This window comes from Pezoporus flaviventris, unplaced genomic scaffold, assembly GCF_033815535.1.
Source record: "Pezoporus flaviventris isolate CSIRO_AGI_PZ_B2104156 unplaced genomic scaffold, CSIRO_AGI_Pfla_v1 ptg000001l, whole genome shotgun sequence".
Lineage (NCBI taxonomy): Eukaryota > Metazoa > Chordata > Aves > Psittaciformes > Psittacidae > Pezoporus > Pezoporus flaviventris.
This window is the reverse complement of record NW_026892549.1, coordinates 46,880,481-46,895,560: the sequence shown is the minus strand read 5'-3', so window position 1 is coordinate 46,895,560 and position 15,080 is coordinate 46,880,481. Positions and strand designations below refer to the sequence as shown.

At 38.9% G+C, this 15,080-nt stretch overlaps 2 protein-coding genes and 1 long non-coding RNA gene across 6 annotated transcripts in view; 1 reads left to right on the top strand and 2 right to left on the bottom strand.

Moving 5' to 3' along the window:
* TRAK2 (trafficking kinesin protein 2) overlaps positions 1–5,669 on the bottom strand; it is a 28,466-nt gene extending 22,797 nt beyond the window's left edge. The window contains exon 1 of one of the 2 annotated variants that reach the window (XM_061456169.1): positions 5,542–5,669. The gene's annotated coding sequence lies outside the window, so the exon portion shown is untranslated. The remainder of the gene's footprint in view (positions 1–5,541) is intronic. The other variant, XM_061456159.1, reaches the window with a different exon arrangement.
* Positions 5,670–5,758: 89 nt separating this feature from the next.
* STRADB (STE20 related adaptor beta) lies at positions 5,759–15,080 on the top strand. 3 transcript variants are annotated; one of them, XM_061456182.1, is made up of 13 exons: positions 5,759–5,888; positions 6,833–6,934; positions 8,073–8,129; positions 8,473–8,553; positions 8,925–9,024; positions 9,665–9,786; positions 10,257–10,365; positions 10,846–10,969; positions 11,537–11,708; positions 11,869–11,973; positions 12,192–12,421; positions 12,963–13,005; positions 13,485–15,080. In XM_061456182.1, exons 3-13 carry the CDS (start codon positions 8,118–8,120, stop codon positions 13,635–13,637), a joined length of 1,251 nt encoding a protein of 416 aa, XP_061312166.1. In that variant the 5' UTR covers positions 5,759–5,888; positions 6,833–6,934; positions 8,073–8,117; the 3' UTR covers positions 13,638–15,080. The 3 variants fall into 3 exon arrangements, with proteins under 3 accessions (XP_061312166.1, XP_061312176.1, XP_061312185.1); XM_061456192.1 differs by lacking the exon at positions 6,833–6,934 and having other exon boundaries at positions 5,815–5,888; XM_061456201.1 differs by lacking the exon at positions 5,759–5,888 and having other exon boundaries at positions 5,918–6,934; positions 10,287–10,365.
* Positions 8,414–12,808, bottom strand: LOC133270710 (uncharacterized). Its single transcript, XR_009743877.1, has 3 exons — positions 12,685–12,808; positions 11,278–11,366; positions 8,414–8,550 (listed from the first exon to the last, which is right to left on the bottom strand). It is a non-coding gene; the product is annotated as an uncharacterized LOC133270710 (long non-coding RNA).

Below are 15,080 nucleotides of genomic sequence, written 5' to 3'. Positions count from 1 at the left end.
TCTCTCTTCTCAGTACTGCAAAGCAGAAACAGTATTTATTGTGGGTCAATCACAGTTCAGCCAGAGGGGAAAAAAAAAAGGAAAAAGATAAAATAATTCGGCTCAAAGTTTTCTAGAGCATCAGGCCAACACATAGCTATTGAACTGAAAGGGCAACCTCATTTGTAAAACCTTGGAGAAACTTGGAAGATAAGCAAACACCATAAAAGTTAATGCTCACATTTCCAATGCTTCTCACAGTTTAGTTTAGTATGCTGTGGGGCAACTACTTCTCTGTAAATTCAGTCAGCTAATGCAATGTGCAGTACCACCCTGAAAGTGACTCCATGACCCTTTTATTCTGCAGCTATAAAACCATTTCCTACGTGCAGATTTCTCCCACAAGTTACAACTATAATTAAATACATTTGGATAAAACCCATAAAATTTACAACATGGCTTTAAAATACATGACCGTGCTATAAAAAAATAGTCTAGAAATTAAAACTATTAAATCATGCAGAAAGACACACACAAAACAGAAACCACAAAACTTCCTAAGGTATTATTTTTAAACTTGATTTATAAAGATGTCAACTGTCAATTTACTATATTCACACAGATGTACTTAGCAGTTTTGTCCCCCTACTCCCTCACATGCCAATTTCCCATTGATGTTTGAATCTTTTACAGATTAATTGAACATACTAAAAACAAGGGGAATTCAAATACTGGAGAAGGGCCTATATGCAGGAGTGGTGCTCTCAGGTGGCTTTCTTCAGGGAAAGCTCAAGAGAAATGGAAGTATCAAACAACATTTTACCTATCTCGATCTGCATATTTCCGTGCTCTCTAAATTAAATTTTATTCCATGATGTGTGTTTCACATTTGTCCTGGTTTCAGATGAAATAATTTTCTTCCTAGTAGCTGGTGCGGTGCTGTGTTTTGGCTTTAGTATGAGAACAATGCCGATAACACACCAACGTTTTAGTTGTTAACCAGTGCTTATCAAGGATCAAGGACTTTTCAGTCTTCCATGCTCTGTCAATGAGGAGGGGCACAAGAAGCTAAGAGAGAGCACAGCCATAACTGAAATAGCCAGAGGAATATTCCATACCATAGAAACCATGCTCAGTATATTGCTTGGTATATAAACTAGGGGGAGTTGGCTGGGGGAGGCCTGGTTGCTACTGAGCACTGGCTGGGCATCACAGGAGGTGGTGAGCAATTGTACTGTGCATCACTTGGGGTTGTGTTGTGAGTTTTTTTTTCCCTTGGGGTGGGCAGAGTTCATTCCTTCTTCTCTCCTGCTCTCTCTTTATTTCCTATTATTATTATTATTGGTTTTATTTATTAAATTATTCTTATAATAATATAATTCTTATCTCAACCCATGGGCATTTACACTTTTTCTAACTCTCCTCCCCATCCCACTTGGAATGTGTTTGGGGGTGAGTGAGCAGCACGTGGTACTTAGTTGCTGGCTGGGCTTAAACCACAACAACATTTCAATTATCATGTGGCTTGAAACAGTAAGCTAAAACCAGGAGTACTTATAGCTCTCTCAAGAAAAAGATCCTTGTAGAAGTGAGAATTAGTCCCTGGCCTTTTGCATTTGCCCCATGGAATCCAAGCTGCTCTGAATTTTGCTAGATCATCAGTGCATGGAAAATGAAAGAGAAACTCAAAAAGAAAGGCAATGCTGGAGCCTCTTCACACCAAGAAGTACTTTTTAAAGTGTGGAGGGCTATCACTTACGACTCAAGCAATATTCTTACTGTTCACCCATGGTGTAACAAGAGCTGACAAAACTCCCGATAAAAACTGTACAAAAATGAAAGCATAACCAAAATAACAAAGAGATAAAATAAGTTCTCCTGACCACATGACAGGAGATTTTATTAATTTCTCCTTCAGTGACTCAGAAGATCTCATCCAAGATTAACTTGCAAAAGCAATATTGAGTAAAGCCTTAGAGAAACTGAAATGGCTATAAGAGCTTAAAAATTATTGCCTTATCTTTATAACTACCTCTTTGAACAATTCAAGTTGTGCCTATTTATTTCAGACTGCTGTTCTGAAGACATTCTACCTCTAGAGAGCTCTAATTCAAATTTGAATTATCAGAAAGGTGAAATGAGTTGCTTTTACAATTGGAAACTGTAGACAAACAAATGTATGCATTAACTTCTTTGTGCATAAAAAGTTAAAAACATATCCAGAATACTGGCATCTATACTGAGGACATCAAAACTCAAACATAAATATCCTGTTATTTCTCCTGTTTTCCATTTGTTGAGAGCAGCAACACATGAGTTGACTTCTCACAAGTACATGGAAAGACTACATTAGATTTGCTTCTCTGTACAATTACAGGGTGCAAGAGACCAGGCCACAGCCAACACAAATTTTCAAAAGCAAAGAAGATTCTAGCTTATGATTAAGAGAGAAGGCACCATCCATTTTCCAAAAGGAAACTGAATGAGTCAATTTTCCTGGGATGCCAAATTTTACTGCTATGTAAATATGCAATTAAAGAAAAAAAAAAAAGAAGTATCAAGTCATTAACACAGTACTTTTTTATTACAATTGGGATAATGTCAAGCCAGCTAATAACAAGAAACATATTTTGCATTTCAAGGTTAATAAAACGGTTCTATTCTCATAGCAAACCTGACCATGCTGAGTTGCTGCCAAAACATTCCTATGACTAGTGCTCAGAAGCAGAGGCCAAATCCTTCAACACTATATTGTATGAGATGAAGGACAAAGGACTATATACCAAAAAACAAATCTATGTGAACACAAACTTTGTCACAATTAACACCTGCTGTGTGCTTCAGACCTATTATTTTCAGCCACTACTATCCCTACAGAAATCCACTTAGTGCTTGAGTTTCTCTCATGTAAGGAAAAAAAAAAAAGCATCACTTAAAAGAGTATGCCATGACAATCCTAATAACAAGTGTAATAATCATAAGCAAACCTGCAACAGACCTTCAATCACAATTGAAGAAAGGAACTGTAAGAAAACTGTAAGAAAACATAAAAAATATAAGAAAGGAACTGTAAGAAAACAAAACAAAAATCATAGAATCATAGAACAGTTAGGGTTGGAAAGGACCTCAAGATCATCTAGTATGAAGACAGGCTGAGAAAGTTGGGGCTGTTCAGCCTGGAGAAGAGAAGGCTGTATGGAGACCTCATAGCAGCCTTCCAGTATCTGAAGGGGGCCTATAGGGATGCTGGGGAGGGACTCTTCATTAGGGACTGTACTGATAGGACAAGGGGTAACGGGTTAAAACTTAAACAGGGGAAGTTTAGATTGGATATAAGGAGGAAATTATTTCCTGTTAGGGTGGTGAGGCACTGGAATAGGTTGCCCAGGGAGGTTGTGAATGCTCCATCCCTGGCAGTGTTCAAGACCAGGTTGGATGATGCCTTGGGTGGTATGGTTTAGTGTAAAGATGAAGCCACAAACACTTCTTAGAGGATGATGAATATCAAGGGGGTCATAAAGCTGGCCAAAAAGATTCCTTCATCCTATTTATGCAGAGTTATGCCAAGCCAGACTCACTTTTTCTCCTTGTCGGTCATCTGCAATAACCCATACTTTCCGTAAATGGCAAAACTACCTGTTAACTACATGTATATATGCTTTATGTATATATGTACACTGTTGAATACCACTGCTTGATGGTTAAGACTTTTTAAGGCCTACATGCTTGGAGGTTGTTTACAATATGTTTAGTACACAGTGTAAAAATAGCATATGCTTAATTGAAGTCTAACTTTGAAACTATGAAGGCTACATACATGAAATACCTGTATCAAGTTTTATTAATTCCTAATTCTATTTCACCCTTATAACATTGCTACAGGTATACATGATTTCTTTCAGGTAGAATTTTTTCTTCTGGAGAAAAAGAACCTGCAAGAAATGATGTATACGTATAGTAATGTTACAATCACAGGGGAACCAATCTTTTGGGTTTTTTTCAGAAAATAAAGAACTGTCATTAACTGAGCATTTGTTGGCTAGAGTGTACAATAAAGTAATATATACTCTTGAGGCAAGTGGTGTGCCATTATTTCATTATAAAGGTTGTTAGAAGCTTCTTTTAAAGTTGAAGCTTGTTCCTTATATAGCTGAAGTTGAAGCTTGTTCTCTATATACTTGAAGTGGACTAAAATAACATTTAAGCTAACTGAAATCATTAATACTTCCAGTTGATGCATAGCTGAATTCACCCAAGGAAGTAGTTTAAGTTTCTTAAAATACACCCCAGCTAGTGCTCAGTCTTCAATTACAATTCTGTACTTACTAGAATAAACCACGCAGATCTCAGTCACCAGAGTATCACTACCAACCTAACTAGATAAAAGGATCAGTCATTTCTTTTGTAACCAACTCTGTGAAAATGCTACTTTTGTATCTTCTTGCAAAAATAATCAATGAATTACATTTATCATTCCTGAAAGATTACTACTACACAAGACTAATTCAAGCCCATTATTAGAGGCAAACCACGATCAGAAAAGTCTTTGATTTTCCAACACTCTACTCGTTAAGCCACATTTTCAGATACTCATAATAGAAACCTGATACACTGATTACTAAACTCTAATAGGTGACACCACCACTACAGCTCACAAATTCCATGTATTCGATTTCCCCCCAATTTAGGTTCAGTGTAAATGTAATTAAGAGAAGTCTATTTTTACTCAGAAATACATCTTTTAAAAGGTAACAAGTATCTGAAAGAAAACCTAAACAGCATGTTGTGTGAAAAGTTACTATTTGCATCAGACTCTTGCAATCAGTCAACAGTAACTCTGAAACAGCCAAAAACCAAACACATATGCAACAGCTCACAACCGAAGATTGCATTAAAAAAAAAAAAACCACCACCAAAAAACAACAAGGACGCAACACGACATAGGACTTTTTCACTAGGACAGTTGACAGGATAGAAGACATTTACTGATAGTCTTACTACAGTTTAATCAGCTGATCCGAATCTAACAATGTGATTAAACAGCTGACAGAAGCCAACATCTCCTTGCCCTCAAATCCATATTTAAGCAGGACCACAACTAAAATATCAAGCTTTGCCTCCTAAGAGGCAGAATCCTGCAAGGACAGCCCATACGGCCATGGGTACTCCCAAGGCAGGAAGGAACTCCGGAGCTCGCTGAAGGTCACGCCGCCACCGCGCCTGCAGCCACAGCCATCATGCGCAGCCAAAGCCCAGCATCTGACTCCTATCTAAGCACACATATTGAGCGCATAAAGCTTAATGTACTACCAGTCTACCTTACCACCGTGAAAATAGCTCCGTCAGCTGCAACACACGAACGGAACAAGAATTCTTTATGCCGGCACAGCACCGAGGATTTCCCCAGGGGAGCGTGGGACGTGCCGCGGCCCAGCGGGGAACGGCCCCGAGGGAGAACGGCTGAAGGACGCAGCACCGAAGGGGTTAACGCGTGTGGTAGAGAGGCGGCAGTACACTCCCTCATCCCTGGGGCTACAGAGCTACCCGCCAAGCACCTCTTACCCGCCCCGCGCTTCCTCCGGCGCTCCTCCTTCCCGCCGCTGCCCGAGGCCGACGGGCGATAGCCCAGCATGTAATAAATCAGCGACTGAGGAAGGACGCCGATGGCTTCCGCCCGGCTCCAGCTCCCGAACTACAGCCCCCAGCTCACCGCGCGGCGCCGAGGGGCCGCCCGCCCCCCCTCCCGCCGGCGCAATCGACGAGCCCCACAATGCGCCGGGCCGCTTGGCGCGGGCGGCCGCGATACGCCCCGCGGCTCCTCAGGGGCTGGAAGCGGGGTGGGGTTCCAGGGCTAGCGGATCGGCTCGGCGGGCCCGCCGGCCGCTGACCCCAACCTCAGGTGGTGGCGGGTAGGAGCGGGCCCTGCCTCCCTGCAGGGCCTCCCGGGCACGCCAGGGCTCCCGGCAAGCGGCGCCTTCAGCACGGCGACGGGGGAAGCCAGGCGGGCCGGGGAGGGGGAAGCGGAGCACGCCGAGCCCGAGAGCCGGCTGAGGAGAGTGGCGGCGGATCCCGGTCCCGGCAGCCGCGGGAGGAAGCGGAGAGGCGGGGGCAACGATAAACGGGCGCCTGGCGAGGGAGGAGGGGATTCGCCGCGGAGTGCGGGTGTAACGGAGCAATGAAGCGCTTTGCTGAGAGAGCCGCGGGGAGTCGGCCTCTCGCGTTCCGTTACTTCTGCCACGGACGGATCATCTAACTCGAGATACACGATCGAGAGCTGTCTCCGTTGCTCCAAACACTTAAGTAGACTCGAGCTGCCCGGCGTCAGCAGAACCGGAGTAACGTGCTTTCGCGGTACGTGGGCTTTGGGCTCCAGAGCCTTCGCACTCCTCCGGCTCAAAGGCATGTTTTTCGGGTTTTCTTTTTCCCCTATATCGCTCACTGCATTTGAAGCTTTGGCCAGGCTGGAATGAATGTGCGAGTTCAGCTGTGCAATACCGTCACTATCTGCAGGACAAAAAAAAAAACAAAGCCAAAAGCCTGCAGTACAGAAAGAAAAATGTGGAAATGGGGAAAAGATTTATGTAGGGACATGATCCAAAACAGCATTAAAAATGGAAGCAATGTTAAAACTAGATAAAAAAATAAAAATATTACATTTGTAATGTTACTTGCCCAATTGTGGAACATGGGTGATTCTGTTGGCTGGCGATACCCCCTTAAACAAATTCTACTAGGATTTGACTCAGTTTATATAGCTATTATGCCACTATTCTTCACCTTAGCTTTTGTGGTTTCATATTCCAAGAAACAGAATAAATTATCTTGTATAATGGAATGAGGTGTCTCTTTCCAGGTAGGAGAAGGATGCTGCAGCCATTACAGTGCTGGACAGTATCTTGAAGCACCTGCATTTATTCTTTTCTTGTACTCTGCCACACTTCCTCAGTGAAGTTGGGTAAGTCAAGCCCTGATCCTCTGAAGGTGCCCAGTACTTATTAAGGATCTCCTTTTGTCTCCATTTGTTATCTTTAATAAGAAATTACAGTATTTCTTCAAACAGACTTTCAGGGTAAAAATATTAAGGATTGGGAGAGGCAGTGGATGGGAGCTTGTTAGCTTTTTAAAAGTGTTGCCTTGATTACATAGCATACCTAAATGTGGGATATAATCAAGCTTAGCTCCTTGATAAAATTATCAGTTTCTGATATAGTAGTTCACCTTTTGAAAGTTAACTTTCAAGCAATAATTGCATATTAACATGGAACTTTATGACTTCCATCAGCCACCAGGTAGGATCCATTACGGAAGGAGAATTGCTTGTAGCTAAAGTAGATTAACTAGTCCTTTCTATGCTTCAGAAGACTTGATATGCTTATTGGACATAGTCATATCTCTCTCTCCTTACTGTTCAGACTTTCAAAGCATCAGACATAAAGTCTGATGGAGGACTTTGAGAGTGGCTACTCTGGTACGTAAGGGTGTTTGAATGCTGATTCTGTATTCTAAGTGGAGTGAAAATTATCAGAGTTAGCTCCCCTTTTTTTCTTCCCCCCCCCTTTTTTTCTTTTTACTCAAGTCCCTTACAATAGTATTTCCTCTCTCACTTGTGAAATGTAAAGTGCAGTTGCTTCTGGGTAGGTTTTTCTTTTGTGAGCTAGTTCAGCTGCACAGAGCTGGGCCGAGATCTCACCAGCAGAACTGTGCTCCTTTAAAACAACAGACAATTATTTCTTTTCCTACAAACTGACAGCAATTCATTATTCCATTCAGTTTTACTTTTTGCACTTATGCAGTTAACTTGCAATTAAATTGTCTGTTCAGAAGTGGTAATAACACCTCTAAACCCATAATTAAAAAAAGGAACCCATAATTAAAAAAGGAAAGCTTGAGTTTGAATATATACTGCATATCCTCAGTATGGAGTTTGAAATCTATATACTGCTTAAAGGCTCGACAGAAGCAGGCTTTCCCAGAGCTGTAGTTTTGTTTTTTTTTGTGTGTGTGTTAACCAACTGGAATGCCTCACAGTTCTGATTAGAGACATTTATCACAGGTTTATATACAATTTTACATTGCTACTTTATTTTTTCTAGGATAAATGGGTGTGTATGTCTTTTCCCCTGATCTAAAGCGGTTCCATGTCTTGTTTGGTAAGTTTGTATTTAAAAGCCTTTAGCTCTTGTACCTTGTTACCAAGTCTTACCTTAATGTGAAAAACTTCTGGTGAAATGCCTTGCTTGAGGGGATTTCCACAGTGCTGAGGTATTTAAACATCGTGGTATTGACTTTCGCTGAAGGAGACTGTTCAGTACCTCTCCTCCCTAGATCTGCCATGTATGTGTTCTGTGCTGGTTTTTAACCTTTTGCTTGACTGACTTGTAGCAGAAATCTTTCTGAACTCCTGTTTACAGGGTTACTTTTTGATGTTTTCCCATGCCTGCGTTTAATAAATTACAGCAACTCCAGTAACATTCACTTATTTCTGTTCTTAAGGACTGCTCCTGTATTCTACGTACACCAGTTGAATCAATCAGACCAGAAGAGCTATCTGAGAGCAGCATCCATGAATGCCTAGTAAGGAAAAAATAGAAACATTAACTGGCAGAATTAAATATGAAGCTGGTACATATTAAAAATAATCTTATTAGAGGTACTTCTTAAAATGTTAATAGCAAAAGTAACCAGAGTACTTCCAGACTTTCACTATGGAAGAAGACTATAGGTAACAAAGTGTTACTCTCAATCTTGTACCAGTTTAAAAACAAACACACACACAAAACAAGTAGTTCATAAAACTGAGTCTCAGTGTAATGGTAGAAGCAACAGCTTGAATGTTGCAACTTGAAGACTTGATCTTAGCATTTTGATTACTGATATTTCTACATTAACATGCAAATGTTTAAAATTACATAGTCATTTTGAGAATTGTTTTTTCTCACTTTTAGGCTGATTCTGATCTAGCCTGGATTCCCCCATCTGTAGGAAGGAATGAAATGGTATTTTGCTCTTCTAATGTCTCTCACTATGAACTCCAGCTGCAAATAGGTAAAATAAGCATACCTTAAAATATTTCTTGTGCCTGCAGATGCATGCTCTCAATAGGTTATTGCTAACTGCAGTAAATACTAAGTTGGAAAATGTATTATCAGCTGACTAGAACTATTCTTATGTCTCTTTAGTTGAGAAAAGTGCAGAACATTTCTCATATTTGCGATCCCTATTTTAAGATATCAGTAAAAATCAGTAATTACCTTTTTTTTTCTCTTGATTTTTGTGCATGTCAATTTTCTAAATCTGTATTATGTGGACAATAAATACAGCATTAAGTAACATCATGTCTTGTCACTTGGCTACCTGAGGTGATTGTCCTAAGGGCAGCTGCCCTCAATCCTACTGTGCATGCATATGTTTATGTGAATATGCATGCTAAAAGTGTTGTTCATTTAGATGTGTAATTGATACTGAAAAGTGTTTCAACACTTTTAAGTTGTAAGAATAGCAGAGCCATGCTTTAATTTTGCTGGATATATTCTGCTGCAACTACTTAAGTTCTCAACATTCTTAAAGAAAAGGCAATGCTGCTATCAATTGCAGTTTTAGGAATATAAAATTTTCTCTAAATATGAAGGAAATTGTGGTGGATTATTATATTTTCCAGTGTTAAGGTAGCCACTTCTGGTTTCAGGAAGGAGGTTCAACAACTTAACTTCAATCTACCTTGCACGGCATACGCCTACAGGCATGCAAGTTGCTGTAAGGATCACAGACCTAGAAAATTGCTCTGAAGAGCATTTGAAAGCCTTACAGGTAAAGCAACAGCATTTCTGCACAAGTCTGGTGAAGACAGTGATGAATTTATATGAGGTTACTAAACAGATGTAGCCTTTGTGTTTGTGCTGTCTTATTTCAGTCAAGTTTTTCCTCCAAAGGAGTAGAATATAAACACAAGGCATGTGTAAATTTGAGAGTTGCTTTCTGAAGAAAACAGCTGACAAATGTTTTAGAAATACTTCTGTAATTGTACAACCTTTTCTTTGAAACATGTTCTGTACTCTGTATTTACACTAAAACTTTGGACTATGAGCAAACTAGATTTACTTCAGACAAATGCAATTACAGGCAAGTTACTTACTTTTCTATTGCAGGCTATGTACATCACCTGCAACTTTGTATAAATTCACACAGGGAACAGTTCTTTCTACTGATTATTGATGTAGTTAATGCTCTTAAGACTGTTGTCTTGTGATTAACAAATCCACTTTCATTTAATTTCATAGAATGAAGTGGTTTTATCCCACTTTTTCCAGCATCCCAATGTAATGACGCTTTGGACAGTGTTTACAGCTGGTAGTTGGCTTTGGGTCATCTCCCCATTCATGGCCTATGGTAAGAACTGTTAATTGCAATTTTGGAATAGTAAAAAAGGTGGATACAATTTTGGCCACATGGTCCATGACAGGTTTTTCTTAAAGCATCTCCAGTCTTGTAGAAAAAACAAGCTTTCCCAAACCACTTTTTAGAGAAGCCTTCTGTATAAAATCTTCTTTCCCAGTGAAGACTGGTATTCGAACTGCATTAAATTGCACTTAGTCCTAACACCCACCACATGAGGAATGGTAACTGGGAAACTTATTTAACTTTATGCAACTTTGGATTTTGCCAACAGAAAACTTGTCTATATTGAATACAGGTTTGATGATGACTGGAATTGATCTTTGCCTGATGGATGCATGTAACTGTTCTTGATGTCCCACAGTCAAAGTAACAATGAGAATGCCACTCTTGATGAATGTATACAATGAAGCAAGCACAAAGGAGTAATTTAACAAGACTTGTTAGGTTTAGCTAGTTTTTTTTCACTTCCAGGTTCAGCTAGACACCTGCTGAAGACCTATTTTCCTGAAGGGATGAGTGAAGCTTTGATAGGGAACATTCTATTTGGTGCAATCAGAGGATTAAATTACATGCACCAGAATGGCTACATTCACAGGTAGGAGAATGTCAATAGGTAAGAAACAGATTACAGCATCGAGTTTATTAAGAATTTAGATTTGCTTCAAAACTCATTTTCAGCTAGTGTTGTCTCCTTCCTTTTTCTATTTACCTTCTTATGTCAGACAGTGCAGAACCTTTTCTGTTTTCTTTTTTCAATAATAGAGCAGAACCAAGTTTGTAGAAGCTTAGCAAGAACAGTATTCATACATTATTTAAATCCAGTTGCTACAGGGATTATACATCTGTTTGGCTTTGTCTCTTTGAAGCAGAAGAGAATCAGAGTTGTAGAAAGGGTTTCCTTACTTTACACCCTTTGCAGGGAAAGAGGGCCCTTTCTTCTGGTTGCCTTTGCTCCCTCCTCTTACCTCTCCAATCTCCGCTCTTTCTTGCGGCTGTATTAAAAAGATAACTCATACTGAGTGAAGAACTTCTAGGAACATAATCTGCTAAATAGAGCTGCACACTAACATCTTATTATAAGTTAATGAAATATGAAAGTCTTTCTACTCTAGTAATGCTTTGAGTAATTCCTATAACTAAAATTTACCACTTTATGTTACAGGAATATTAAAGCTAGCCACATTCTGATTTCACGGGATGGGCTGGTTTCTCTCTCTGGGTTAAACAACCTCTACAGTTTAGTCAACAATGGACAAAAGTCAAAGGTGGTATATGATTTCCCCCAGTTTAGTACATCTGTGCTTCCTTGGCTGAGTCCTGAACTACTGAGACAGGTTAGTATAAATTGCACTTCATTTTTCAATCCGTCCTGTAGATAATCCCATATAGATAACAGGGTATTAGAATCTTGCCTTGAAACAAGGCAACTCTTGTCTTTTTGTCAGCACTGCTCAATGGCATTAGTGATCAAGTAGAGATCTCTTTCTCTCATAGGATTTATCTGGGTATAACATGAAGTCTGACATTTACAGTGTAGGAATTACAGCATGTGAATTAGCCAATGGACATGTTCCATTTCAAGATATGCCTCGCACTCAGGTATGATGCTAAATTCTGCTTCAAAACACTGAACTTTTTTTGTCTTACTCAGAGAAACCAGTAGTATTCCTGCTGAAATGGTGGCTGGTTTTTGTTACTTCAAGTACACATGCTGCTTTTTAGACTAAATAATTTTTTCCATTACTGGAGTTTCACATCTTAGCCTGAATAGGTCGGGATAGCTTTTGAACTCTTATACTGCTATTCCTTTCTACTAGATGCTGCTGCAAAAGCTGAAAGGTCCCACATACTCTCCTTGGGATATAAATACATTTCCTCGTGGGGAATCCAGGATAAAGAATTCCCGGTCAGGTGTTGATTCTGGAATTGGTGAGAGCATGACACACACAATGACCAGTGAAAGACTACAAATTCACTTTTCCAAAACGTTTTCACCTGCTTTCCACAACTTGGTGGAACTCTGCTTGCAACAGGACCCTGAGAAAAGGTAACATTCTGGTGAAAACTAATTTTCTGTAGTTTCGATCTAAGACTAAGCACAGTTAGGGTACAGTAGTTAGTTGAATACCATTCAAGTCAGAATTTCAGACCAGAAAGTACTATGCAAAACACTACACTTACCTTTGCTTTTGTAATTTAAGAATTACCTTGTCTGTTAAAGGAACCATGCTTTTAAAGTTGTTTGACTCCTGAAGTTCTTGTAATATAAGTGTACTCTGTAACAAGTAGAATTAATTTTTAAGCACGTACTTTATCCAAGAAGAAAACAGAAATCTGAAGTATATGTTTTCAGTACTATGTCTCTTTCGAATGAGGCATTAAAGCCTTTTGAAATAGTTTCTTTAGTAGTGTGTTCACTACAAATTGAGGCATAGAATGTTGGAATCCTGTGCTGCTTTTCTCATGCTTCACATTTGTCCTGTGGATGAAAATACACAGGGCTTAAATTGATCTGTGAGACTGGCCCATTTTCCAGAAGCAGAATTTAATTTCAAAAACATAATTATATTGTTCATTTTATGATCCAGGCCATCAGCAAGCAGTTTGCTTTCGCATACGTTCTTCAGACAGGTGAGTTTACTATATTTTGTTAAATGACATAGCTATAGCCTAAATAAGCCACAAAATATTAAGAGTTGGATTACAAAAAAAATAAGTTAGCTGGAGCCAAAAACCATCCTGTAACAGCATATCTGTTTCAGACTACTTTTTTTTTTCTTAAACAAAATGGTATTTGGTAGAGTATGGCAAGCATAAGTAATCCATTTCCCCTTTGATAAAGTTGCTTTAACTAAAGACAGTCTAACTAATAAGAATAATGGTTAATATTCTTGATTTAAAGCAGAAAAACTCCATAGCTATTGTAATTAGTCTTCAAAGACTAATTCAACTTACTCTAGAGTGAAGAAAACTAAAACCGTCATCCTATTATTTTCAGTATTGTAACATGCAAGAACATGCCTGCGATTTTGACATGCTTTTAATGAAGCCACATGCAAGGTTATGTCGACTTTTATGTGCAGCCTTGTTTTAACTTTTCTTCTTTCTAGATAAAAGAACAAACGCAGAATTCACTACTGTCTCTATTACCACCTCCTATTCAAAATAACAGATCAGAGTTCTTGGCACTGCCCTCAGCAACAGTTGGGACTGAACTTGGACATATTACTGCAAATCAAGATGATACAGACTGGGAATTCTAAATAAATACCAAACAATCATACCTCTCCTGTGCTTCAAAGAAGGAAAATGTGATTTTTATTTGCTGCTTTAGTTTGTATGGTTAAGATACAGTAATATGAGATATACTTGAAAATGCCATTGAAGTGGCCCTATTTCATTAACTATTTTGTTGGCATAATGAAATGCAGCGTGCCTCCCTTTCTGACCATAGGGAAAACTGTATGTAGAGAATAGCTGAATGCTTATCTACCTTTCAGAATATTTCTTAAGAGAGTTCCTGCTGTAATCTTACTGTGTGCTGTATTTTCAGCTCATATTGCTGCACTCCATGTGCCTTTCTGAATTCAGGCTTGGGTTTTGATGGGGATCTTGCTGAAACAATCTGTCTTTTCATTATCACCTGAATTATTTTAGTGAGGAGAAATCTTCCACTTCCAAGTCTAAATTTGAAACTGCACAAATTAATTGTTTATGGAGATATATGTTTCTCTTTTCATACATCCAAAAGGCATTTTTATCATTTGCTGTGCTGTCATACTTGCCGAAAGTTAGCTATGCATAATATTTCATGCAGTTTTAATACTGTGTGTTTCCCAAAGAAGTTAAGGTACTTGGAAATGTGACTCATACTCTTGCATTTGTCTACATTCTTAATACAAATTTGTGGGTTTGCATCTCCATTTATTGTTGTCATTTTAGCAGTTCATCTGAGGATCTCTTACTATGCAATAAAAGTCTCAAGTTACAACAGTACGGGTTAAGTTTGAAGAACCACATTAAAAAATCTGAAGTTATTGTACATATTTTTATTTATACTGTATTCATGTTCACCAGGACTTACCAGAACCTAGTACTGTTTTCTTAAAAGAACAGGTAACGTGCATTAAGCTTCACTGCACTGCTGCTGGCAAGCAAGAGCTTAAATTCCCATGGATAGATTCACCCATAACAAAAACCTAATAAACCTCCTTAGGATCCTAGTGAACTTACCTGTTTTAAGTCAGATGAAAAACTGTCTTTCTCCCAACAATTCAGTAAGTTGTCATCTCTTATATTGTACCAGGCAATTCAAGCTGTGTTTTAGCAAGTTGGGTCCCAAAGCCACTAGTACTTTACTGATACAAGTTATGTCCGTAGGAAAAAAAAGAAAAAAAAAAGTATAAATAGCTATCAAATGTCTGTATTTTATATTTTCAACAAACAGCATTTCATATTAAGTTTTCCATAGCTGAGCCAGTCTGCAACAAGCCTTGAGAATACTGCTGTTTTGTCAGGAGCTTTACTACAAAGCCTTGAAGACCAAATGACTGAAATACAAGCCTGAGACTGACACAAAATTCTAACTGACCACATTAAAGTATTAACAAAAAAGTTGATTCTACTCATTATGCTGTGAAGAGAGAGCTCTATATTTCAAATCTTAATATGTGAAACTTCAGATTAAAAAACTTCCAATAAACTTA

Coding starts and splice junctions, on each gene's coding strand:
- STRADB (XM_061456182.1), top strand. Junction 8,554..8,924: donor GCAGCATCCATGAATGCCTA/GTAAGGAAAAAA, acceptor TCTCACTTTTAG/GCTGATTCTGATCTAGCCTG. Junction 9,025..9,664: donor TGAACTCCAGCTGCAAATAG/GTAAAATAAGCA, acceptor TTCTGGTTTCAG/GAAGGAGGTTCAACAACTTA.